Raw genomic sequence first — 27,179 nt, 5'->3', positions numbered from 1 at the left:
AAATGTGTCGTTCCGTTTGGAAAGTATGTTGAGTTCAAAAAAATGGTCCGGAAGAAAGCAAGAAATATTTTAGAATGCTTTAAAAAAAACAATTTTAAATAATTATTGATAAATTACTGATAAGAAAATGTATATATATTAAATTTAAAAGGTTAACTGCTGATTTTAAGATGTAAAATTGTAAATTGAGGTTATCAAACAATTGGGAATATTGGAATCAGAAAGCTGTGAAGTTCTTATTTTAATGTCAGAGTACTACATATATCAACATAGATTTTTAAAAAGGAAAAAGAAAGTAACCCTGAACATCTACATAAACAACATTCTGAAGGATCGGTTCCCCTTCTCCTTCAGGAATGAAAATCCCTATATAAATAAAGCCACATATCAGATTTACCGAAAAATCTAAGTTCATCATATATCAAGCTCCTGCAGACCTGTCTGGTAAAATGGAGGTCGCAAACACCATTTTGTGTTCACTTCAATGAACTCCTCAAACTATGTACCACCAAAAATCTGCTATGTAAATATAATTCTGCATGCTGACATCTCTTGCTTACGCTGAAATCAGCCACACCTATTCTGTCATAATTTCTGACAAACCAACAAAACCACCTCTTGAGTGTCCAACTTTCCCACAGCATTCCTTCATGTAGCTCTTGCAACATCCACCATATTCTCTCTTATTCAAACCATGAATAATCCCAGATTCATTGCATTCTTTTGAAGACCATTCGTTTCTGCAACACGCACTATCTTCTCCCTCTTTTGAACTCTCACAACCACACACCACACCCATATTCTCGCACGTGTCTGAGCAGCCTTCACAGCAGGAACCTTTCTCTTTCTCTGCCAAACTTGAGCAACCCTGCATTGGGCTTGATTCAACATGTTCAACGATGATGTCAACGGATATTTCACCTGTCCCATGCTTCTCACTTTCTGGATGACAACCTGACTTTTTATGATGCGTGTCTTCGTTGCAATGTGAAACACTTCTGCATTTATGGTCTTTCAGGTTTTCACAACCAGGGATAGGGTGGCAGTGGTCATTGGTGTGGCGGTGGTGATCATGCTCGTGTTGATGCTCATGGTGGTGATCGTGCTCGTGCTTTTTCTGATGGTGGGAATCGTGATCATGATCGTGCTGATGGTGGTGATCATGTTTATGATCGTGTTGATCATGACAATGTTGATGTTTGTGGTGATCATGTTCATGCTTGTGTTGATGGTGATGGTGATCGTGTTGATCATGACAATGTTGATGTTGGTGGTGAGCATGATCATGGCCATGAGTGCCACCGCATCCACTATTGTGGTTATGAGATTTAGTGGACGATCTACAAGATTTTCCTCCATGCTTGTGTGCTCTTGGAAGGAGTAGCATGCTGTTGAAGATGACCACCAGACACGTTCCAACATCAGCAACCACTGCTGCCCAAACATATGGATGACCACCAATGGCCAAACCAATAATCGCAGCCTTAGTAGTGATCGACAGAATGATGTTTTGCAGCACTTTCCGACGTGTTCTTCTTGCTAGCTTAATGGCTTCAGGTATCTTCCTAATGTCATTTGACATAAGAATTATGTTGCCTGTCTCACTTGCGAGTGCAGAACCTGAAATGCCCATTGAGATTCCGATATCAGCTGAAGCTAATGCCGGCGCGTCGTTTATACCATCTCCGATCATGGCTGTTGGACCTTCCCTCTTAAACTCTGAGATGATTGTCACCTTGTCCTCCGGCAACAGTTCTGCATGGACTAACTCCAGAGAATGCCCCAGCTGAAGATAAAGTCACTGTCGCCATTAGTACTTTAACTAAGGTTCTAGTACTTGAATAAGCTCACTTTGAAAATAGAGAATTTGATACTATTGAAAATCACTCTGGTGACAGCTTGCTATAAATTAGCCCTATTGTATTCAACAAGGTTTGATCATATAACATCACACACCTGCTCCTGTGCTTGCATTGCAGCAGATTCACTGTCTCCAGTGAGCATGGCTGTTTTTATTCCCATTAACTTCAACCGCCCGATTGCTTCCTCAACACCTAACCTGCAAACATCTGAAAGAGAGAAAAATCCAACTGGGGTTGCTCCTATGTATATGTATCCAGTGGTCTTTCCTCTTGCATTTTCTCCTTGTAATATTGGAACTACAAAACAAAACCATCACTCACAATGAACACCTCGTTCAGTTCCAAGAAACAGAAGAAAAACTAAAACTATGTTGTAAGGTTACACCTCAATGGAAAAGGCACTCACCTGATTCAGACCCGGCTCTTGCGGCTATTTTTTTATTTCCTATGTAAATAACTCTGTCTTCCATTTTTCCACCGATTCCTTCCCCAGGAAAGTTTTCAAATTCTGTCACCTTTTCTGGCTCTGGTTCCACGGAGAGAGACCTTCCATAATCAACAATCGCAGATGCCAGTGGATGGCTTGACTTGCTCTCTACACTTGACACCCTGAAAAGTTGAATCTGAACGCATGATCTCATAATTCAACAATTTATTCAATCTTTATTCTAGATAGGCTTTTGAAATTTCCTAACAAGATTATATACTATATCTTCTAGTGCATGTAAATCAGACTTTTTTTTTTCTTTTTTAAAAATATTATATTTGAAAAGAAAGATGGACAGAAATAGCACTGCAGGGGAAACGAGGGCTGTCCTTACCAGTAAATCAATGTGTTCAAATCTATGTCATCTGAAAGAGATTGAAACTCTGTGACCACAAAATCACCCTTAGTTATGGTACCCGTTTTGTCAAAGGCCATGACCTTGATTTTTGCAAGTGTTTCAAGATGATGACCCCCTTTGATGAGAAGACCTGATGTGGCTGCTCTGGTGTAAGCACAAAAGGTTGCAACTGGAGTTGAAAGGATGAGTGCACATGGGCATGCACTCACTAAAACAACCAATGCTATGTGAATCCAGTATTTCTCTGTACGTAATTTTAACTTTAACGCAAGTGGAATCACTGCTACAAGGATTGATATGATTACAACGGCTGAAAACATCAACAACAAAAAGTAAGGCCAATGAAAATTCAACGCAGGCAAGAAACCAATGACTCAAAAAAACTACATTCTGCTAACCAGGGGTATAAAACTTGACAAACTTCTCAATCAATGTCTGAACGTCGGTTTTGCTGTTTTGAGCTTCTTCCACAAGTTTTGTCATTTTAGCCACCACACAGTCTTCAGCCAGTGCAGTAGTTTTCACACTGATATAACCTTTTAATCAATCAAGAAAACACTTTAACTTCACAACCTTGTTCTAGGAAAAAACTAATTGCCAACTATTTTACTTGTCATATTTTCTATATTAAAAATGACAGTTTCCATCCAAGAACTAAGAATTTACCATTCATATTGATGGTGCCAGCCCATACAGTAGAATCCTTTAGTTTTGCCACAGGGAATGATTCCCCAGTCAAAGTTTTCTCGTCAACTTCACAGGTTCCATCCACAACAACTCCATCTATGGGTATCACCTCACCTGCTTTAACAGCTAAAACGGTATTTACTTTCACCTCATCAGCATCCACAACCTCTCCTGTTTCAGCTATCACTGCTTTTTGAGGGACTATGTTCATCAAAGACGACATTGCTGCAGTTGCCTGAATCCAAACATTTTTTAAATTTACAAGTTTAACTTACAGTCAGAATTGAAACAGAGAACCCTGCTTTTATTTTCTATGGAGAACATCAATTAATGACAAAAAATTTGCCAGTTTACATGGAATTCAGTTTTCTTCATCAAATATGTAACTATGTTAATAATTCTTGAGTCTTAAACCACCGCATTTTTTTTATACTTTTGTGTAATCAACAATGCAATTAGACTTCTTATTTATAACCCAGGTCGCTTTCTTACATTCAAGAGTGTGACAACCATTGTCCATAAGTTTAAATATACAGTACAACGATAAGGAATGAAGGAATGTATATCTGTGCATTTGAACAGTGCAGACTTCAATAATGAAATAAGAACTACAATAGAATCCGGGTCCACTAATTTTTTTTAATAATTCAAGAATAAAACATTAATACTTGAGACGGTGTGAAGCATGATATACAAATAGATAAATATCTTCCAAAAAAATAAAAAAAAAAGAATACCTTGTAGCTTGCCCTTGATTCTAGCCATTCTGCAATTGAGAAGAGGAAAACAATGGTGCCGGCTTCCAAATAATCATGCATAGCGATTGTCCCAACAACTGTGAAATAAAAAAAAAAAAATGAAAATGTGTAAATCTTATAATAATAATTTTTTAGATAATCAGAAGTTCATTATAATTTAAAAGTAATAATCTTCTTTCTCATTGGACGGAAACAATTATATGAATCAGAAGTGTTTCTTTATGTAAATCATATATACAGACAAACCGCAACTAAATCATAAATAATCGAAATTGTTACATAGTTTGATTCCATCACATCTTGTACAGACACATAAAACGTTTGCATGTATATATGTTGTTTGTTTCTGTCAAATGTTTGCTATGCTATAGTTAGTAGAAAAATGTTATCTGCAGTGTAAGTGAACCGCTTGAAGAGCCGTTTCATGAATTTAAATTTATGAACAAGAGGTGATATTTGTTTGTTTGTTGCAGAGAGCAGATTTTCAGTATGTTTTGTTGGATGCACTTCAACTGTAACTTTTTCTGTGGTTTTTCACATGTGAGTTGCAGTTGCTAGTTTCAGCGTCCGTGATTATCTGAGTTCTGAATGTATTTCCAAAACCTTGTCATATACAAATATATGCAAATTTCATATTTTTTTAAAGATCTCTTGATTACTACTTTGCATGCAAAGAATATATGAAACCATTAAAGTTTCAAACATCCAAAGAGAATCATGAGTTACAAGGATGTCAGAATCTCCCCTTGTTTGATTCTTCACGTGATTATATTAGCTGGAAAAACAACTGAAGATATTTTATACATGGCAGAATCTGTGGGTGTCGATTCAGGATTTTTGTTTTTCAGGAGTTGTTTTGGGTTAACTTGAGTTTGAGTTTAACGAGAGAACCAATACTTTCTTTTTGCTTTATTAAATAACTAACAGGAAACTAACAGGTGTCCGGTAAGGTTATTTTTCAATTTTAACTAAACATAAAATTATAAAAAAGAATCTTCTGGAAGCTTAAATGGTTAGTTTGAAAATAAATATTTATAATTTAATAAGTTAAATATAAGATTATACAAGAAAGAACAATCTAGTGCAGTTTAGTAAGTTATAAAAAAAACAATTTACTAAAAGTTTAACAATTTTAAAACTAAGAATTTAGCGCAGTCTAAATCATGGAGCTTTATGGGTTTGAATTCGACGAAGACGAAGGTATATGGGATTATTAAACTAAGTTTTCAATTTATAGAGATTGTTCTCAACTATGGCTAAAACCAGGTTAAAATCACCAGAAATGCTAACAATAACTCTCTTAAATATATTTGTTGTAATGAATTAACAAAATTATAAATAGTTTTAAGAACAAACATGTTGCCTATTACTTTAAAAAATATATATGCTAAAAACACTCAATCTATTATTAAGAAAAAATAAGATGATTTTCTTAAAAAAAAAAAAAACAATTCATCCTTGACAGTTAAAGAGTGGGAAAAAATGAAAACATATAGTAAAGACAACTAAAAAATTATGATTAAAAAGTTAAAGCCTTTATTGAAACAGAATATGATAATATATAATCCAAAATGTGTCATGATTATGAATCCAGCGTGTCAACCTTCTTCCAGTTCTTCTACTTGGAAGTTCTCAATTTGAATTATGTCAAACAACTTAATAAACAGAAGATACGAAATTGTAGGTCTTCAACATATATTAATTTTAATATATTAAAAGAGTTATTCTTAGCATTTCAAAAGGAAAAAAAATATGAAAAAAAAAAAGAGAAATTAAGCAAATTTACCTGCTATGATCATGAGAATGCTAATGTCAATCCTAAGATTACGAATGGAGGCAAAGGCCTTTCGAACGATAGGGTAAATACCCGCAGCAGCTGCACCAACTGCTACATACTTCAAAGGAGGGTACACAAATTTCAGCAAAGAAACCAAAAGTAGAAAACCCGAAGCAATCGAGTAAGGGCTTGGCCATCTCTTTCCATGATTTTCATCTCCATGTACTCTCACATTAGCTTCTAATCTCGCTTGATTCAATGCCTTAACTGTCATCACAAACTTTTATTATTCATTTATCACTTCCTTTTGCAACCAAATCATGTCCTTTTTTTGCATCAAAAAAAGTTAAAGTTAACAGCCTAACTTTATTCATAGGGTACAAATGCTATGTATATACATATTCGAATAATAGTCCTATTCCACATAATTACTTTACAATTCCACTTTCAGTTTTTTTTTTTTTTTTCAGATCTACTAACCTAACTTGCAGTTTCATCGTATATTACAATTATATTTTAAAAAAGTTTGTGTCACCTTATATCATTTTCACTTGTCGGATTTTTTGAGGTAAAATATTCATCATAGAATTTGCGTTTTTAATAATGGCACTAGGACCGTATTTAAAATGTAAATATATATTTAAAAAAAATGTGGGTCTCCGTCACTGGATGATTTCTGTTTAATTAAAATTTAAAAAAAATGCTGGCTAATGAATTAATGTTAAGAACAGTGAACTCTAAAAGAAGCAAAGTTTGCATTTCTATTGCAGTCCCTGCAAACATGAGATTTGTGGACTCTAATCTAAAGAAAGCATTTTGGTCATAGTTTCTTTCCAAGTGGAAAAGTTGCGAGATAAAGAGGCACTTCCTTTTTAATTTCTGATGCATCATCTTTAACACCAACACGTTACGTTTTGGAAAAAAGGAAACTTTGTGAAAAAGATGATAATGGTGCTCTTATTTTGTGGAAAAAAGATGCTCAAGTACGCAAGATCATCCGCAAAGCAAATTTCTTTTCTTTTACCTTTTACCATTTACCATGGCCAAATACAAGTATGGTAATTATTAAATAAAAATAGTTATATTATTTTCTTAACTAATTCTGAATTCCACAAAATTATATATAAAAGAATTCTCGGAGTTAATAAAGTACAAGTACCGTAAACTCGTTTTCATAATCATCCACTCCTCTTAACATTGAAAAAGAATCTTTTACCCCCATTCTATAAACCATTACAAAAAGTTAGGTAATCCTATATTTGCACCTTTATCATCAAGCAATGTGCTATGTGGAGTGGTCCAATCAATTATGGAGAGGTTATTTGCATTAAAATTTAAAAATTACTTTGAGTTTTAATAAATGAATAAATTCAAATGTAGAAAATAAAGGAACCAATCCATTACAGAAAGGTTATTTGCATTAAAATTTATAAATTACTAATGAATGATAATAAATTCTAATGTAGAAAGTAAAGGAAGAAAACATTTTTAATTTCAAAATAAAAGTAAAAGTAAAATTTAATTTTAACTTCAATAATGAACACTTCAAACAGGAAATCTATTTTCAGGAAATCTCCTCCTGTTTGAAGTGTTCTCGTGATTGAGCGTCGATTAAAATTAATCGAAAGAATATAGAAATATAAAACTTAAAAAATATATATAAATGGTTTTTAATAACAAAAAAAAAAAGTGTTTGAAGGAATATGTATTAAATAGTATGTTGTCAACTTTGTAGGAGTACAGAATAAGAAAGAAGATGATGAAAATTAGAAGAGGAAAAAGGTGAATTGAGAGAATAATGTACCGATTTGAAGTTGCGAAATGACAAGGGTGTCATGGAGAACAATGACAGTCCGTGAAGGAACTATGACAGAAACCTCTTTGATTCCTTCGAGAGGTTTTAAGATGTTTTCAATGAGTGGTACTTCGGAGGAACAGCACAGTCCCAACACATCAAAGTAGCTCTTCTGCAATTTTTTACTCTTCTCCATTACAAGGTCAAATTCCAAAGCCTTGATCAAAACACCTGCCACACCAGAATAACAATCACCCAAGGGAAACTCTTTCGGATTCAGTAACCAAATTAAGAAACCAAAAAACAAAAAACACGTTTGAGGGACCACAAATTAGAATGAAGAAATGCCCGTTACTGATTCTGTAATTAAACCAAACCGTTAAACAAGGAAAGAAAGAACCATGTCTCATGCGTGAGATCAATAACAAACAAGATAAAAAAAAAAAAAAACATGGTGAGAGATAGAGAGATAGAGAGAGAAAGAAAACCACCTTGTTATGAGGAGAGAGAAGAGGAATATGGTGATGATGCCAATGGTGTGAGGCGGTGCAAGAGGAATGGGAGTTTAAGTAGGCAAACTCTGAGTGCGTATTGCGGAAAGAAATAAAGAAAAAAAGAAAGAATAAAAGATGCAATATGATTGGACCCATGTTTTACTTCTACAGAAAAATGAACTAATTAATATATTAATTAATTAAGCATCAATTACTCATCAAACTTTAATTAATATTTTTTTTATTATTTAGGGATGAGACAAGGGTGTGTAGTGGAGAATCAATAAGATTAATGGAATCCACCTATGAATCCACATTTTCTTTTTGTTTTAGTACAAGGGGTTTAAACACTCAACCCAAAGACATGATCACAAAGCATCATCTTTTCTTATTTCAGGAGGTACATTCACATGGGACATTAATTTGTAACGTTGTTAAGAATGAAAAGAAACTATAGTTAAACTAGCTTTATTAATGATAACAGTTGGTTTCGTCAAGGAAAAACTATATATAAAAAAGTAAGAGATAATTGTTTTGGAATTATATCAAATTAACTCATGTTTGTAATGTTATGAGTAGTCAGTTAATAGAATAATGAAGTTTATAACTGAAGCTTCCACCATCAGAAAGTTGTGATTCTTGTTCGGATTTTATGTTTTCTTCTTCTTCATAGGTATCTTTATCTTTATCTACGAGCGTTTCTGTTTTAAAATGTTTTTTTAATATTATACTTTAGTAACTCTTCTGACCAAAATGTTAACTCTTGATTTATCACATTATTTAAACTCTTGTCTGATAAATTTAACTCCTATTTTAGGTTCGAACTACTAACTTTATCTTCATTCCTTCAATCCTAGATAGACCTTTTACACTTCTGGGATCAAAACTTCAACTAAATTTATCGATTACTAAAAGTTCGTGATTTTTAATTTAATATCGATAAATGCAATTTTCTAAATAAATATAAGCATGCTTCTGAGTCAATTTATTTAATAAGAGGACAACTTTATATTACCATAACATGTTTTTAATTAAAAATAATTATTCATTATTATTAGCAAATTTTCAAGCACTTAGTTGCAAAAAATAAACATTTGGAAAAGAAAAAAAATTATTTTTTTAAATTTAGTATAAATTATATAAAAACGTGCATATGAATTAATTTATTAAAAATACTTAAATTATCATATATTTTCATTTCTGATTCATTTTAATCTTTATATTTTTTTATTTAATTGAATTTTTAAATACAGCTTTTAGAGTTTTTTTTGTTAAATTAATGTTAAACATGTTAAAACCTTAAATAGGTCATATGTCAAATCATTTAAGAAGGTATTAGTATCAAAATTTAAAATGTGTTAATGTAAAATCATGAAGTCCCAAAAATAAAAAATAATTCACGTTTTGACAATAATGACTCTTTTAAACAATGTTAATATTAATTTAACATAAGTATTTACAATATATTAAAGCTCAATTAAATAAAAAGTAAAAACTAAAATAAATTACAAACACAAATATAAATATAGAAATCAAATTAACCATGAAGTCATAAAAAACCATGTTCATTAAGTATGAATCTTTTCAGAGTCCTTGTTAGCATGTCAATGTCCTCTTTTTCCTTGTGTTTTTTTATTTTAAACATGGATTTGAGGGACAGTTAATTGGTGAATTTGAGTATATTTAAGAATAAAGTTTTTTTGTTTTTTTTTTAAATATTTGAAGGTGAAAATAAACAAATTTAAAGATGGAATTTGTGAAAATTTTGTGGATATAATAGAATAAAAAAATATTTTAATAAATTAAAATATAAAATTATTTTTATGTTTTTATAGTTATTATTATTATTATTTTAATAGATTATATTTGATACTAAATTAATGCACGCCTCTGCATCTTCTTTTAAGAAGAAACAACAATTCCAACACATTCTGCTGTTATTATTTCTTCTATTTCAAATTAAGTTGTTCCTTATTCATATTGTTATCAGGTATATGTATATTATCTACATAATTAATGAAAGGTAAATCAATCTAAATTTTAGTTATTGGCAATATCTCTGAGCGGGCCATAGTGACCAATTCAGTTTCAAGAAAACGATAGAATTAAGAACATATATATTTTTAAAAAATATAATAAAATTTAAGAATTTGTAGTTGCCATGCCACTTTAACTACAGAGTGTAACACATCAAAATCTCACCATAATTTGTTCTTTTTTTTGTGAGACACTTTCATAAAATGATATCAGTAACGAGGGACAAATTTAGTAGACAGACAAAGGAAGAGTAACCATAATAAGTAACATGTTTAACGCTTTGGTCATCCTATTTTAAATTTAGATAATATTTATAAATAAAAAAATATTACAAATGGCATAATAGTGAATTAAAATAAAAAATAAAATCCTTATATTAAATATTAATATTTTTAGAATGTGTTAGAAAGTGTGTTAGAGTTGTACAGTTACATCAAAGCTTTAACTACACAAGGTTTTCGCGTCCCTTTTAAAAATATCTTTTGACGAATTTTAGGTTTAATAAGTTTTATGTTTCAATCTGATTATTATTTTTTAGAGTATCTAACGGAATTTTCTTGAAGTTGGGAACTTAATATTCTAATAGTTTAGTTTTAGGATTCTGTGTTATTTTTGTCAGTTTTACTATTTTATGTGTTGTATGTGTCTGTCAAGTTGTTTATTCATGTGTCTTTTTCATTATTCAAATCGCTTAACATATTGACAAAGTAAAATTCACAAAAGTTAAATTGAAAATGAGAATCCAATAGAGGTATTTTTAAATACTAATTAAAATATTTTAATTTATCAATTTAAAATAAAATTATTGAATGATGTGATAATTAGTAAAAATTGTAAAGATGAATTAAAGTGATACAAAGAAAGAGATTTGTTTTAAATAATAAAAACACTCATGTGATTAGATAACAACGACAAAAACGTGGGGTAATCAAGCTGTGTGAGTGTGACTTACAAGTTACTAACACCTTCGTTTTCTGTTTTAATCAAACGTTATTCAACCGTTAGAGTAACAATGAACTCTTAAAAATAAATAAAAATGGAATAGTCAATGTCTTTAAATTTCTCCTTTACCATCAGAATTTGGTTAAAATTGTTGCAGACGAAAGTTAGAAAAGGAAGAGAGAGGCAAATAAAGAAACATGAAAATGGTATCATGCATGAAAAAAAGAGAGAAATGGACTTTTTTTATTGGAGATTATTTATGTTTCAAATTTTTTATTTTTTCTATTTTCTTTCGAACTTATCCTGTTTCTTGCATTTTACTTGATTTATCGTTAATATCTAATTTTATTATGGAAAGTTTTATTTATTAGAAATAAGATAATTTTTATTATTAGTTTAGTTGTGATGCAGGGAGAGACTAACTGTTGAAATAAAAATCAGGATCTATCAGTGGGACAGAAAATGATGAAATAAATAAGAAGGCTGGAGTAAAAATTGGAAAGGGAATTGAATAAAAAGAATGAAAATTGTAAATTTGAAGAGGAGATTCATTGAGTGTTTTTTTTTTTCATACAAATCTATAAAACAATCTATATAAAATAAGCAAGACAATAATTGATTATTATATTTTCTATATTTCTATAATACATAGACTATTATAGAACATCTTAAAAAGGAACCATTAATGTTAAATAATTATGAAAATGTTCATTAATTTTTTATATTTATTTATGGGATCATATTTAGGGATAAAAGTATATTTGTATATGCAGATAAAACTTGCAATAGATATTGTAAATAGAGATGTTATACTTTCCGAAGAATTATAAAATTATCTAATGATAAAAGTTAAAAGATAAATATGAGAGATTGTGAGTTCAACTCTTCCAATAACTTTTGAGTTTATGTAGTGTGAGTCCAGGTCTTATATTACATGATCGATCTTTCTCAATAAATCCACTAATTAGTGGTACAAGAACTTCAAAGAATCATCATCCATCGAATGTATATATAATATATACGACAATTTCAGAGAGTGACGGTCGGTAGAACTTTTAAAATGAAAAAGATAATGAACTTTTTTCTTAAATTAGTTGAAGTCGTAATTGATACCTTAAATTTTCTTCAGCTTCAGACCCCATCGACATTGCTGGCATCTATGGAAGTCAGAGAAGAGATTGTGTTGATCAGGCATTGGCAGGCAAGAAAAGAATGAAGCAGGCATTGCAACTAATGCTGTGTGAAGCAGTTAATTTGTACTTAAACTTTGATCATCAAACTCAAATGGGTAAAAGGGTTAATGAGAATTATACATAACTTTGACGGAATAGCTGTTAATCAGAAGGAACCATTATTAATCAGAGTTCCATTCAAACAATAGACATTTCAAAATCACGACCATGCTCGTTGTATTGTCCGCACAGAAACATGAAGAAATGTTTTATGCATTGTTTTTAGGGTATATGATCCGCCTGCAGGTTAAGAACGTTAATATAATTGTGTTAGAACCCATTTGCAAGAACAATGATAATTAGTTAGGTGCATGGACGGATCTTCGATCAAATTTTTGGAAGTGCCAAAATTTTGATTGAATTTTTTTGTCTATTTTTTCGTTTAAAAATATTAAATTGTTCTGAAACGAAAAGATATTTTTTTATCAAAAATTGACATTAGAATTATGTCAATTATATCAACAAATGAAACAATCATTTTTATTCATAACTTTAATTTGATAAAAAATTCGATTCAAAAAATTTAACAAAAATGATTAAATTACATATTTTTTAAAAAATTGAAATCAAATTAAGAAAAAAATAAATAGAGGACCGACTAATAAAAGGAGTAATCTCAACATTTTTATGTGTACTAATAAAAATATTGTATTTACTTTTTTCATGATAATAACAAGTAATAAAATTATTATAATTATAATTATAAAATTAAATGTAAATATTTTTTTTATAATTCTACTATAATTAATTTTCATTTATAATGATTAAGTTTAAAAAATAATCAAATAAAAAATATTTAAATTATATAAATAATCATTTAAAAGAAATAATTATTTTTATTCAAAAAATATCTAAAATATTAAATTAAAAAATAAATGTGAAAAACCTAAAAAAAACTTTTTCTTATATAACTATGAATATATACAAATTTATTAAAATATCAAATATATGAAATATATTATAAATATTAATTTTTAAAAAATATTTAAAATTATATATTAGAAAATATATACATACAAAATAAAAAAAATAAAATAAAAATTGGGGCCATGGCTCCTTAGTCACTATGAAAATCCGTCGTTGATTAGGTGGTTAAAGTTATCTTTTTTAATCTCTTTCTATTTGTTATAATTATCACTGTTTAAAACCAGTAAATATAATATATGTAATATTCGTAAAATAACTTTTGAAGGGAAAAATCACATGTTATAGTTCTGATTGATTATATAATATTTTTAAATAGTGAAAGATTAATATTGTATCAAATAAATAAACAGGGAAAAATAAATTTAAAGAAAAGAAGCCCAAATGATAGCATGTAATAAATATTTTTTTAAACTAACACAATTATCTTATAATTTTACTTTTTAAGCGATTTTTTTAAAATTAAAATTTTTTTATTTGATTTTTTAAGTTAACCATTTTTAAACTAAAATAAATATTTATAATGAAAAATGTATTCACAAAAAAAGTACAATTTGTCATATTCACTTTTATAATAACAATTTTACTATTTTTATCATAAAAAAAAACATGCTATGCCCTATACTAGTATAACATATATAATATATATATATATATATATAATTTATATCTATATATAAAGGAGATTTTTCATTTTAATTTTCACGTTTATCTACAATATTAAATTATATATATTTTTATTATATCAGTGACAATAATTAAATATATAAATTTTGAGTATATTTTAGTTTTTTATAAAAAAAATCAAGATCTGGTATAGAGTATCTAAATTTACTTAATATATTGATCTTTTAAAGGTGAAATCAAATATTTATATTATGTTTGAACCATAAGGTCAAGTAATAATAACTTTGTTGTAATGATGAAGTCGTGATGATTGTATTTTGTAATAAATATTTGATTCTTATTGTTAACTTATGATTTAGAGTAGGTGATGAATTTTTGTTTGCAAATAATTATTGTTGTTGAATCAAATTTGATGATAAAAATGAAGAGGGTGTGATAAAAGGGTGAGAGATTAAACTTGTATGATTGTAGTGCCGGATTTTAGTTTGAATATAATGTTAGTTATGTAATATTGCTCAATTTGCACTTACTTACCCTTTTGTTTTATGTGATATTTATAGATTGTCCATATGCATTATACATGAGTAGAAAGTTGTAAGGTGACAGTAAAAACAACACCTACATAGTTTTGTTTATTAGTTGTGGAAATATAATTAAAATGAATATATAAAATATTACCCCACCTTTTATATATATATATATATTTATTTACGGTGTTAATACATTTTTCATGTAACATAATATAAATTAAAATTATATATTTATTTTGGATAACTAATTAGCTTATTTTAAAACATTCAGTTATAGTCAATTAAATTTTGACAAAAATTACACAAAAACTAAAATATGGAAATGAAAAATTTAGTTTAATTTATTTTATTATAGTATTTTCTGTATGATAATGTCTATAATACATTGCAAAAGATAGTATGAAATACTGAACACTGAATAAACTGAAGAAAGGTTACCCTAACTTAACTGAGGATTTTGAGTACAAATCTTAAGTATGTATCTATATTGAATACTTAAATGAAGATAAAAAAAATTATCTATTAATAAAGAGAATTTTTTTAATAACAATTTTTTTTATAGTTTTTTTATGTACAATTTCATTAACAATTTTACTCTCATTAATGTGAATTAGTTTATTAATTATTTGTCCTTTAGATTACGTAACTGTATTCTTATAATTATTTTTCCAAAATATATTTTTCATAAATTTAACAACATATCATGAAATGTGCTCGAAACGTTAGATAAATTTAACAAAATTTGATTAAAATGACTAAATTCACGCATTTTGAAAGATGAAGGACTAAATTAGTCAAAAGTTTTGATGAGGAACTAATTCCAAATTTCACTGAAACTTGAGGGACCAAAAACATATTTAACCCTTTAATTAAATATTATTGACAGAAAGAACTTGTTGGAAAATGTAAACCTTATTTTTTTTTTTTGGGAAACACTTCTTTTTTGTTGGTTAATTTTGGTGGACCCTCACAAATCAATTCACAACCATCTCCTTAGTGTAGCGACCCAAAAATGTTAGTCCATTTATATTTTATGATAACAACATGATAGGCCCAACACCACTAAGCCGCATTACCTGCACCAACACACATTCTACTTTTTCCATAAGAATTCTACATAGAACCATTTTTTTTTATCATGTCACCTTTTCTTTCAAAGTCAAAACGACTTCTTTTTTCATGCATTAGTAATAAAATTATGTTTTTAGTATTTTTTTATTCCTTTCTGTGAGTTCTAAAATAAATTTAAGAGTGACACGAGTGTTAATTACTATACCCGTTCTTATTATTGTATTTTATAATTTATCGTGAAGTAATTGCTATATTTATATATCTACCTTTATATTCTTCTAATATTTATTAAATAAATTTTATAAAAAATAAAATTAAAATTAAAATAATATAATATTATAAATAATTAAATGGAAAGGAAACCTATACTTTCTTTCTTTTAATATTAGATAATAATAAAAAAAATATTTATATAAATTTAAAAATGAAATATCAATAAAATAAAAATATTTAATAATTTAAAATATAAACAGTATATATAGATATGCGTAAAAACACTTGAGGTGTATATATCTCGACGAAGGATTGTTGGAAGTGTTATATTGATTAAAAAAAAATTATAATATAAAAGTGAATGCAAATTTCACCTTAAAAATAAATTTTATAAGATTAAATTAAATTTAAAATTCACTTCTTTACGTATAAAATTAGTCTTTTTATTTTCAATTGATATAGTTTTGAAAGATGGCTTAAATGAAAAGGATTAATGAATTGAGAAGTACAGTGTTGAATTACACCTATTGACAAAACAAAAATCCATTTTTGAGTAAAAGAATTGATGTGTAGGAGACAGCATGTGAACAGTATGAGTGAATGTGGTGCACATCTTTTGGCACACCTTATTCCAATTATATTTCATTGGAAACCTTTGTTTGGTCTATTTCTTATTAAGGCAAACAATGATTACAACAATGACTAAATCCATAACATAACGTCAACACACTATTTTTGTTTTTCTTCTTCTTTTCTGTCCACTGTTTCTTTCTGGACTAATAAAATGTAAGAAAATAACAAAAGATGGATATAAACACAAATTCTATTTCGTTCATAATAAAATTAAGAATGCGAAGATTTTTTTTCTTGTGGGACCACTATAAATAAACTCTACCTCACAAATTAAGAAGGCATCAAATAGGAGAAGAAGATGCCTCTCTCTTTAGTTTATTAAATATTTTACAGTCTTAAATTAATAAATCATTTTATGAAAAAAATAGAGGATAGATTAATTTAAACCATTTACACTAATATAAAATATTTTTATATATTTTTTGGTCCATCTAAGTAAGTGATACAAAATCTTTTATTCTTTTCTTTGTAACTTCTATCCACCAAATAACATAATTTAGTTTTTTTTTTTTTTTTTACTTTTATATGTTCTGTACCTTTTCTTTTTATACCTTCCCTATTTGTTTTATAAATTAAATAGAGTTTTAAAAGTTTTATTTTCTTAAAGAAAGTATATTAATTCTCACACACATACATTCTATCTATCTTGGTCCTTTCATACCATCAAATAGACATGCGTCTGATTGATCGTTGTCCTTGTCCAGTATGTTGACCTTTTCGTTTCTAAAATTAATTTTTTCGGAGATACAAAATTATTGAAATTTATTTAATACAAATATTTTAGAAAAATATAAGGATTTTAATAAGTTGGTTTGATTCAATTTTAAATTAAAATAAAAATTTATCGGTCAAAATTTTCAAATATATTTGATTTGATTTTCAAATCATCCATCCAACTCAATACAAACTTGGTTCTTGACAAGTTTATCAGATATAATTTTGTAGTAAAATAAAAAATATTTTAATTTTTTTAAAAATAAAAATTGTCTCTTTCCAATTCTAATGCAATCTAAAAATTTTATGAAAGAATTATTTGAATCTAAGTCCCGAGTTATTGTCAATAAAAAATGTGAAATAATTGAATATTTTTTACTTTTTTATAAATAAATAAGTTTCACACTTTTTTTCTACAAAAAATGTACATTTAAAAATAAAAAATAACTTTTTTTTGTCTTAATGAGTAAATTTTTGTTTTATAATTCGTAATTTTTTTTTCTTTTCAAAGTTTACAATAATTACTGTAAGTTTCTAACCTTCATTTTAAAGTAAATAAATAATATTTATTTTACGAATCTACACCTTTTCTTTTTCAAAACATTTATACATTACAAACATCTTACGTTTAATAAATGTCGCCTATTTATATTTATTTTCAACTTTAGATGGACTAATAATAAAGAATTTTCCAATAGGAAACAAAATAAAAATTACTCAGTATATGGTGATTAATATATTTAAACCCAAAATCTATTTAAAAGAAGTGAAAAATATAATATATTTTCAACCAATAAATTGGACATAATTATTAATGTGTTGAGCCCAGTGTTAAATTGTTTAGATAAGATTTTTCTTACCAATTTTTCAAGTTAGATCAATACCAAAAGAAATATACAAACAGTAACATATTATACTCATTAAAAATAAATAATAAAAAATTATTCTTCAAAAATTATAATGATTATGTTATTAACGTTAAATTAATATATGAATTAATAGATGTTGAGTTTTATTTTGGTTACATTATACCATTCGAATAAAGCAAAACTTTAACTAAATTAACTTGACTAGAGAACTATGAGAATAATTATAAGGGATTAAATTGGGTCAAATTATTATTTTGTCAATTTATCATTAGTAGAACATGATCAAGTTCTTAATCCGTTTGTAGGTGTTTGATTAGTCTAATCTGATTTTAACGGACAAAAAAGAATGAGCTTAAACAGACCGGATTGGTCCGTTATAACACTCATAACAATCATAGTCATTAAATAAAACCAAATTAATAAGAATTACAATAGAATGTGATAAAATAAATATAGTTTAAAGTGATATTTTTAAACACTTAATTTCTTTATTTTTAAAAATTTACATTCATATTTCTTATATTTTATTAAAATGATATTTTGTTTAATGTTAATGAAAATTACACTTACCTTTACATTAAATTACATTAAATGACATCTAATACCTTATAATTTTAAAATAGACATTCATATAATATATAATATTTTTAATAAAATTGTACTTATATATCCTAAATTTATATAAAATAATTTATACTTTTTTAAACTTTGAAATAGGCATTCAATTTCGTTATTTTTTATAAAATGTATAATATTTGAAATAAAATAATATTTCTTTCAAGGACAGAATAATGAAAGAAGAAAACACAGTTGACAACGTGTGTGGTTGCGTTTTGTCAGGAAACGACATTCCACCAATATTCTTACCTTCCCACCCATTTATTGACGTGATCGATGCTCCACTATCTTCAAATTATAACTTGAAGCCACCATTTAAAAAAAAAAAAAAATTGTTCCTTAACTACAAAAGAGGTTTGTTTTTGTTTCACCATTTTTATTGCATGAGTTACATTTCTAAAGACAATGTTATCTTTATATTTAACAATAAAAAAAATAATGAAATAAAATAAAAATTATTCTAATATCCTCAATAATTCCACTAAAGTTAAAATGAGAGATGTTAAGGATAACTTAAATGTACATTTCTACGTTAATTTGTTTATAGAGAGATGTGTGGACAATCCAAAAAGAAAAAATATGTATGGGTAAAATTTATTTAGTTGAAGGAGTCATGTTTATTTATGGTTGCAAATTTTTTCTTTTTACTTTCTTCTTTGTATTTTTTTTTATGGGCTGGCCGGTCCTATTAATTTCATTAATATATTTGTTTTTGTCGATAAAAGAAATATATCTCATCATTAATTTACTAAGACATCTTATTTTTAAGAAAAAAAATCTAAATAAATAATACTTAATTAACATCATTTAATTAACACAATTTAAGTTTTTAATAACTTAATATTTATTAATATAAAATTCTAAGGAATATTCTTAACAAGAAAAAATAATGTTATTAGTAAAATTAAATAATATTGACCATCTTAATTTGTAAAAAGAATAGTTATATATAGTATAAAATAAAATAAAGATGGATGATTATGTTTTAAGTTAAATTTTAAAATAGAAGAAGAATATGATTTCATTATTAGTTTTTTAAAATAATATTTTTTATAAAATGTTTTTATTTTTATAACTTTGTTCCTCTTTCTCTTTTAAACCATAAATTAAGAGATAATTGAGAGCAAGCTTAATTCAATTAGGATTTTAATTTTCTTTTTCTTTTTTTGTTGTTGTGTGTGTGTTTTTTTTTTTTTTTGTGATGCATGTATGGATTAACTGAAAATATAAATATTTGCTAGTTTTAGTAAGTGAATTAGTTTATTTGTTGGTTTGACTTCGTGAAAATAAATTAGAAGAGCATAGTTTGTTCATTTTATTTTTCTAGAATTAGATTTTTTGAAGATAGGTATTTTAAGGTAAAAGAAAACTAACACTGAAATCTAAATTACACTATGAGAGCAGAGAGAAAAATTAGCAGAAAAGTAGATGTCGATTGGATTTAAATGTTGATAATGTTGGAAATCATTAAAAAATTCTTTAAATATTATATCAAAGTTAAGTTGTCAATGAGTGAATAATTTGAATTGAAACTTGTATTAGTAAATTGCAAATATGATAGGATGTTAGACTTTAAATGTGGTGATGTATTTCGATTTCTGATTTTCAATAGTAAATGAACAAAATTATAATTCAACTCATTATAAGTTTTCTTGTAAGTATAATTAGGATTATAAATAATATAGCATACGTTGTGAGTCCTAAAACTTGTTTGAAAACACTACATAGAATTTGGTATGTTTATTACTTAACATTTTCATATTTTCTCACTCAAGTGATAAAGTATTACTTCATGAATATCTCATCACCTATGTGATAATTGTCACTCAAGTAATAAAGAAGAGACAATGTTAATTCTCTATTATGAGATAAGAGTATTCTTCAAACAGTTCACAATTTTATCATAGATGGAGTGAAAAGAATAAATTGCATAAATTTTCTTTCTTATTAAAAGAATATTCTCAAACAATGAGTCTAGTCACTCAAGTGGTGACACATTGTTTAAGGAAGAATAATATTGTATCAATGCTTTCTCATTTGGAGAGAATTACTCAATATAGAATCTCTCTTACTCAATTAGGGATATCAATGTGACAGGTAGGGTATAGATAGTTCCTTCGTGTCTTACCCACTTAATAAATATGTGTCTCGTATATGTTCTTATATCTGTCTGGGTATCCATTATGCGGGTATCCGCATATTTTTTTAATTTCCATAGATATTTACGGGTACCCGCATGTATTTACAAAAAAAAATATATTTAACATTATATTTTAACCATAAATTCAAATAAAATACAATACATGACATTCAAAAATTTCAAACAACAAAGTTCAAATAACTCATTTAAATAGTGTTAAATACAATTTACAAATAAATTGAGATTTTTTAAAACAAATTGATAAAAAATAACTAATTCAAAATCAATGTGTTAATATTTCAATCATGTTTTTTTATTTTTTAATTTAAATTAGATTATAGCAGATACGAATATTCACGGGTACAAATATTATGATACTCATACTCACTCGGTTAACATGATGCGAGTATGAAAAATACTTATATCCGTTATCTGCACATATACATTTACAATATCAATTTTCTACCAATTACGAATTTTATCCGCAAATACCCGTGGATACAAATTGTTTTTGACATCCATACACTCAGTATATTATATATTACTTTGTTTATATGACATGATTAATGGTTTCAAAGTGAGACACTAATATATATATATATATATATATATATATATATATTTTGTTATTATGTAGAAATAGGACGAGACAAAAATATTATATTAGTTAAATATAAATATAATAATGTGAATAATTTTTTTAAAACAAATATGAGATATTGCAAAATTGTCATTCCTAAATAAAAGGAAAATTAGTAAATATTAAGAAAGGAACTCTCACAAATGTATATTAACGTTTTTCCCATTGGAAGTGTATTATTAATGACCTTTATGATCCACTTTTGTTGAGCTCCCTAAGTCCTCCTTGTTTGTAGCACTAACTCCATAAAAGAATAATAATAATAATAATATATGCTTCTATGATTGCATAAAACTGGTCATAGTGGATTTCGCTTAGCAATCCACTATCTTTGGCATATCCCATATACCATTTCTTGAGTGGACGTCTTTTCTTCCTCACTTCAATTATGCATTTTTTTTCATCTATTCTTTATCTTTACCTATAATATATATAACCTTCATTATTTCTATGGATCAACTGCCATCAGAATACCACTCAATCCCACATTATCAGAACGTCTCTCATAGGACAAAATATTTCATACTTCACAATTATTCTATTCTTATAATTGCAATCAAATTCACATATACACTATTATTTTTTCTGTTTTTAATTAAAAACCGAATACTTTATACTTTGAAAAAAAAAATTAAATTTTTATAACAAAATTTACAGAAAGTTTATTTCTTGTAAATAAATAAATTAATTAATTAATTAATTAGCGGAACTTATTTAAACTGATAAAAATGTAAAAAAAAAAAAACATGATAAGTGATGGTACCTTTAAAGTTGAGATAACTTATCACAGAGACAGATAAGTTGAGTTGTAACGGTTTCTTAAAATCCAACATAGCATAATATATATGTTTACTATTTCAATTCTTATTTGCTCCTCTGCCTGCACGAAGGAAACAACCTTAGCTCATGTACTCACCATGCCAAACACAACACACACGTGTCATCTTTTTTTATTATTTTCATCTAAATCTGTCTTCCTCTTAAAAAAAATATTTGTAAGTTATGATTGGAGCTTCATTTCATCCATATAATAATTAAGGGTGCATGCTCCTTACTAAAGGAAGAAAGATAAAAAAGAGATAGGAATAGTATTTTTTTTTTTTTTTGTGTGGCTAAAGTTGAAAGATCTTCCATATGCTCAAGATAATATATTTAATCTATTGTGTGAGATTGATTCCCTTTGGTACGATAATCATAACAATGTTTGAATTTATTTTATTGGCCCAAAGTTTGAATCTCTTGTTTTATTTAAATAATTCAAATCTATCTCCACGTTGGTCTAATTCTTTGTGCCATTTATTTATCTCGCAAAGGTGTAGTAGTGTTTGTGGTCAAGGTTAGCTTTTCATTTAGTTTTGATATTCTATTATTAATGATTTTATTGATAATTTATCTTTATTTAATTATAACTTTTGTCTTATATAATATTTATTTAACGAGATAAATCCAGTATTATTTGGAACAAGTTATGATTTTCATTTTTCTGTTTGTTTAGCTTTTGGTTTTCTTTTTTACTGATCAAGTTGGATTGAATCTAGTTCAAAGGAATTAATTTTTTACTTTGAACAAATACTAAAGTAAATGATAAAGTATACTATAATACTACAACTAACAATAAATAAAAATATATACAATAATGGCTTAACTAACAAACCAGATAAAGGAGAAAGATGCACGACATCTCAACTTTTGTCACTTCGTGACTTTTGAGTAGCTTTGCACTAAAATTAAGATTAAAAAAAATTGTGGATAAAATATATAACAATATGCATTACATGTTAGGATTAGGAACACGTAACATGATTAAAAAAAAAATTGGGTAAAAGCGTATACTCATATACATTATAATAAGGATCGGTAAGTAATTTTAAATTTAATGTTAATATTGTATAACAATTTTGTTCTCTTTAGAACTGAAATCTATTGTAAACAAAATGTTTTTTTATGGTTTCTGAATTTATTTAATTTTTAAGTTATCAAATTTTTGTGGATAAATTACTGTGCTTGATATTAAAATGGATGAGTTAATGGAAAACCCTAATTGGTTGGAAAGAAATATATTATTGCAAGAGAAGAAATTTGTGGAGAAGGTATAAGTATTGTTATCTTAAATGAATTTTAAAGTGTGGTAGTGGGTTTAGTGGATGAACACTATTCCAGAGAATTATCCGGAACCAAATATACCATTCTTTTACCTGTTGTTTAGCAAATGACAATGTTTTAATCTAACTAGTTGAACTATACATGTCGTGTAATTTTTTATTCGTACAAATCAATGTTTGAAGTTAATGTTTTAAAAATCCAAATCAATCGTTAAAGGAAAAAAAATACAGGGATTCAAGTTCTAAAATTGAAATTACATTTAAAGATTTCTCTTTCTGAAACTAAATTATATTTTCATTCTATGAAGTTAATGTTTGAGCTTGGATTTGTAAGTCCAATTTTTTTCAGCTTAATAAGTGATTTGGGCCTGACTTTTTCGTGGGCCCAAGGCTAGTCCATTAGGGGGACCCAATACCCTTTTCCAGCTCCTAACCCTTTTCATTCTGTCTCATTTTCAGAAATCAGCTCTCTCTCCCTCTCTTTTCTCCACCAAAGTGCTTTGTTAGGGTTTTTAGCAAGCATTCTCTATGGGCTAAGTTACGAGTTCCTTCCAAGTAAGTAATCCCCTTAGTCTTTGTTTCACTTCGTCTTTTAGCTCGTAAGCTTTGGTTTCACCTACGTCTTGACCTTGGTCTCATTTTTTTGTCCCTTTATAATTCTGTTTTCAACTTCCTAAGCTACTTGGTTATTGTTGCTCCTCTACTAAACATCCTATTCGTAGCTTTCAGCTTAAAAAGGTAAGGGAAGTTGTGTTCTTTTTCGCATTTTTGAAATATGTGGTTTGTTTTCGTTTCTGTTTTATGCTTAAGTGATTGGAAAACGTTAGTTTTGGTATATTTCTGAGTTAGGGGTTCAAATATTAATGAAATTGTGATGTTTGACGTCATTCCTCGTATTCTGATGCATCGCACGGTCGCTGGGCAAGCTTGGCTCGCTGGGCGACTGTGTATTTTTCTGATATGCGCAGTTTTAGTAAAATTGACTTTCCCGACTCATTAACCGTTGGATTGAGCTCAAATTTTGACATTTGGTTCATAACATGCTATTTTATGGTTTGACCGGTTGGATCGTCGATTAGATGTCTGTAGCTTGAGAAATGTGTCACACATTACTGTAGTGATTTTGGTTTTGTGATAATTAATTTTCTTAGGAATTTTGGTGTAAGAATTATGGTTGTGTGTTGTGCTTGATTGTATGGAATTGCAGGTACTTAAATGTTGGCACTCATTTATTTGGGATGAATACTATTTTATGATATATGTATGTCTTGGTATGCATTTATAAAGTATGAGATTAAATGAAATCTTGTTATGTTGAGTATGAAATGGAAAACATGACTTGTTTGATTGGTGGTGGATTAGCATGAGACTTGAATGATTGAGATGGCATGTGAAAATTGTTGGTAAAAGAGTTTTAAGGGAAACTCTTGGTGATGGTGGTTAGTGTATACCTTGATATAGGAGATGTCTAGATAAAGGAAGGTATCCTGAACTCTAATAATCGTTCACGCTCACATAGAGCAGAACGATTCATGTGGTGAGAGTGGCAGGAGGTCCTAGTCTTGGGACATATTAGACCCAAGACATTAGAGGATTAACCCTGTGTGTGGTTGGGTGATAACCCCTTGCGTCTAGACTCTGCAGAGTTTAGAAGCCGGCACAGGCGCATACTTCCTTTAGAATTCTATATCAAGAGTATGATCCGGATATTGAGTTAGAAAGTCTTTTAATTGTTTGCTTTCACATGTTTTGCATGCTTGTTGATTTGCTTGTCTATAACCTGTTTTATAATTTGTTTGCTCAATAACATGTTAAATATTTTACTCTAGCTTACCCTTTCTCTTTGTGTCTGTTCTTTTCTTTGGCTTTTTCCTTTTGCGATGATCACCAAATCCTTGGTGTGAGCAGATGTGGAGACTCTTGGTGATCGTGATGTTGGCGGGGAGACTGCGATGTAGTTAGGCTTCCTAGATCCTTTATTGCTCATTGTTGAGCATTTCTTCTTGTGTAGTTTTATTTTGTAGTTTCTTACTCTTTGAGCAAATTTCCAGTTTAATCTAATATGTGTTTGGATTCTTTTCATGGCATTATGTTTGTGTCTTTGAGCTTCCATTCCAGTATAATTTGGAATAACTGTAAAAGGTTAATTCTAATATACTTTATGTCGGTGCTCTATGTTATACTATAAACATGATGCGTTCTATAAATTAGAATTATTCTACTAAATTGGGATGTTACAGTACTAAACTCCATTCAATTCAAAGTGACTCAATATTTTATTAATTAAATAATAAATTTTGTATAAACTTCTAATGAAATTTGAAAATTAAACATAATATTTAATCTAATAAAAATTCTAAAATAATAACATAATTATTAATTAAATATGTATTCTTTAAATATTGGATTATCAAATAATATAATTTATTTAAAGAGTGTGTAAGATAATGATGTTGAAATTGAAAATAGACTTGTGCAAGGTTACCATGACGAAGATGGAAAGAGTGATGTGGAAGCTAGTGAGCCTATGAATTCAGATTATATTGATTTTTTTTTAAAGAACCATGAATCATGATGGCTTGAAGTTGTGGGTTTAGGTAATGTGAATTTAAGCAATGTAAGCTTAACTCATCTCACTTTAAATAACATTAATAATAGAGGCAGTGAAATGGGTTAATTTTTCTTTTTACTTTTTTTTTTAATTTTGTGTATATATAACATGAAACCATTACAGAGTTTAAGACACAAAGGGTAAAAAAAAATGGTAAGATGGTATTTTGAAAGTTCATTCAAAGATAAATATAGAAGAATTTATGATTACAGATGTGAACTATTAAAATCAAATTTAGGATCAATAATCAAAGTAAAAGTTGAGAAAAGTGATGTCAATTTTTTTAAAAGTTCTATGTCTATTTTAAGATCTCCAAAGAAAGTCTTGTGTCATGTATATCCTTATTAGTTTCAATAGATGTTTTTTAAAAAGGTATTATTAACAAAAAAGAACAAACTTCATTATTAACAATAGATGTTCTGTGAACTCTACAAAAAAGTATTCACAATAACAAATAGGCACAACACCTCAACTCCTAATCCAAAGTGTATGAGGGAAAATATACCGTGAACGCAACCTTGAAACATTACAAATACACAAGAAATACAAATAACACTTAAGACGTTGCGTTCCGCCGCTAGCATGAAGTGAATGAATACCAAAAAATGAAATTGAGAAGTGAACCCTACCTAAACAAAAAAAAAAAAATATAGGGCACTAATGTCAATAAAATTTCGTTAACCTTTGTTGTCTTACATAGTGTTGGATATTTTGAGAGACAATAATCGGAAAGATACGACATCAATAAGATATGAGTTTAATCCACATATAAGGCATGATGTTAATCCTTATATGGTACTCAACTTTCTCATATTTACTAATGTGGAACCTAAACTCACATAATTTTTCCTTCAAGTGTGAGTCTCTCTACATTGACACTTCTCCCTCGAAACCTGATACCACTGTTAGATCTTTTGAGAGAGATCACTGGAGAGATATAACATCAATCAGACATGAATCCAACCAACACACATAAAGGAATGATATCACTCTTAACCCAAAACCTTAAGACAACATGTTTATGAATTTTCATTCTTATAAAGTACTTAATTTTCTCA

The 27,179-nt window shown here is 27.9% G+C and overlaps 1 protein-coding gene across 1 annotated transcript; it reads right to left on the bottom strand.

Moving 5' to 3' along the window:
• Positions 1-211: 211 nt before the first annotated feature.
• Positions 212-8,346, bottom strand: LOC114176372 (putative inactive cadmium/zinc-transporting ATPase HMA3). Its single transcript, XM_028061412.2, has 10 exons — positions 8,216-8,346; positions 7,734-7,955; positions 5,939-6,196; positions 4,132-4,229; positions 3,374-3,629; positions 3,106-3,243; positions 2,684-3,017; positions 2,269-2,471; positions 1,957-2,159; positions 212-1,786 (listed from the first exon to the last, which is right to left on the bottom strand). Exons 2-10 carry the CDS (start codon positions 7,918-7,920, stop codon positions 578-580), a joined length of 2,886 nt encoding a protein of 961 aa, XP_027917213.1. The 5' UTR covers positions 7,921-7,955; positions 8,216-8,346; the 3' UTR covers positions 212-577.
• Between the last annotated feature and the right edge of the window lie 18,833 nt (positions 8,347-27,179).

The sequence above is a fragment of the Vigna unguiculata genome, chromosome 3, assembly GCF_037176805.1.
Source record: "Vigna unguiculata cultivar grain cowpea cultivar isolate G323 ecotype 2 chromosome 3, ASM3717680v1, whole genome shotgun sequence".
Classification (NCBI taxonomy): domain Eukaryota; kingdom Viridiplantae; phylum Streptophyta; class Magnoliopsida; order Fabales; family Fabaceae; genus Vigna; species Vigna unguiculata.
The sequence above is the reverse complement of the archived record's forward strand: the minus strand, read 5'-3'. Positions and strand labels throughout refer to the sequence as shown.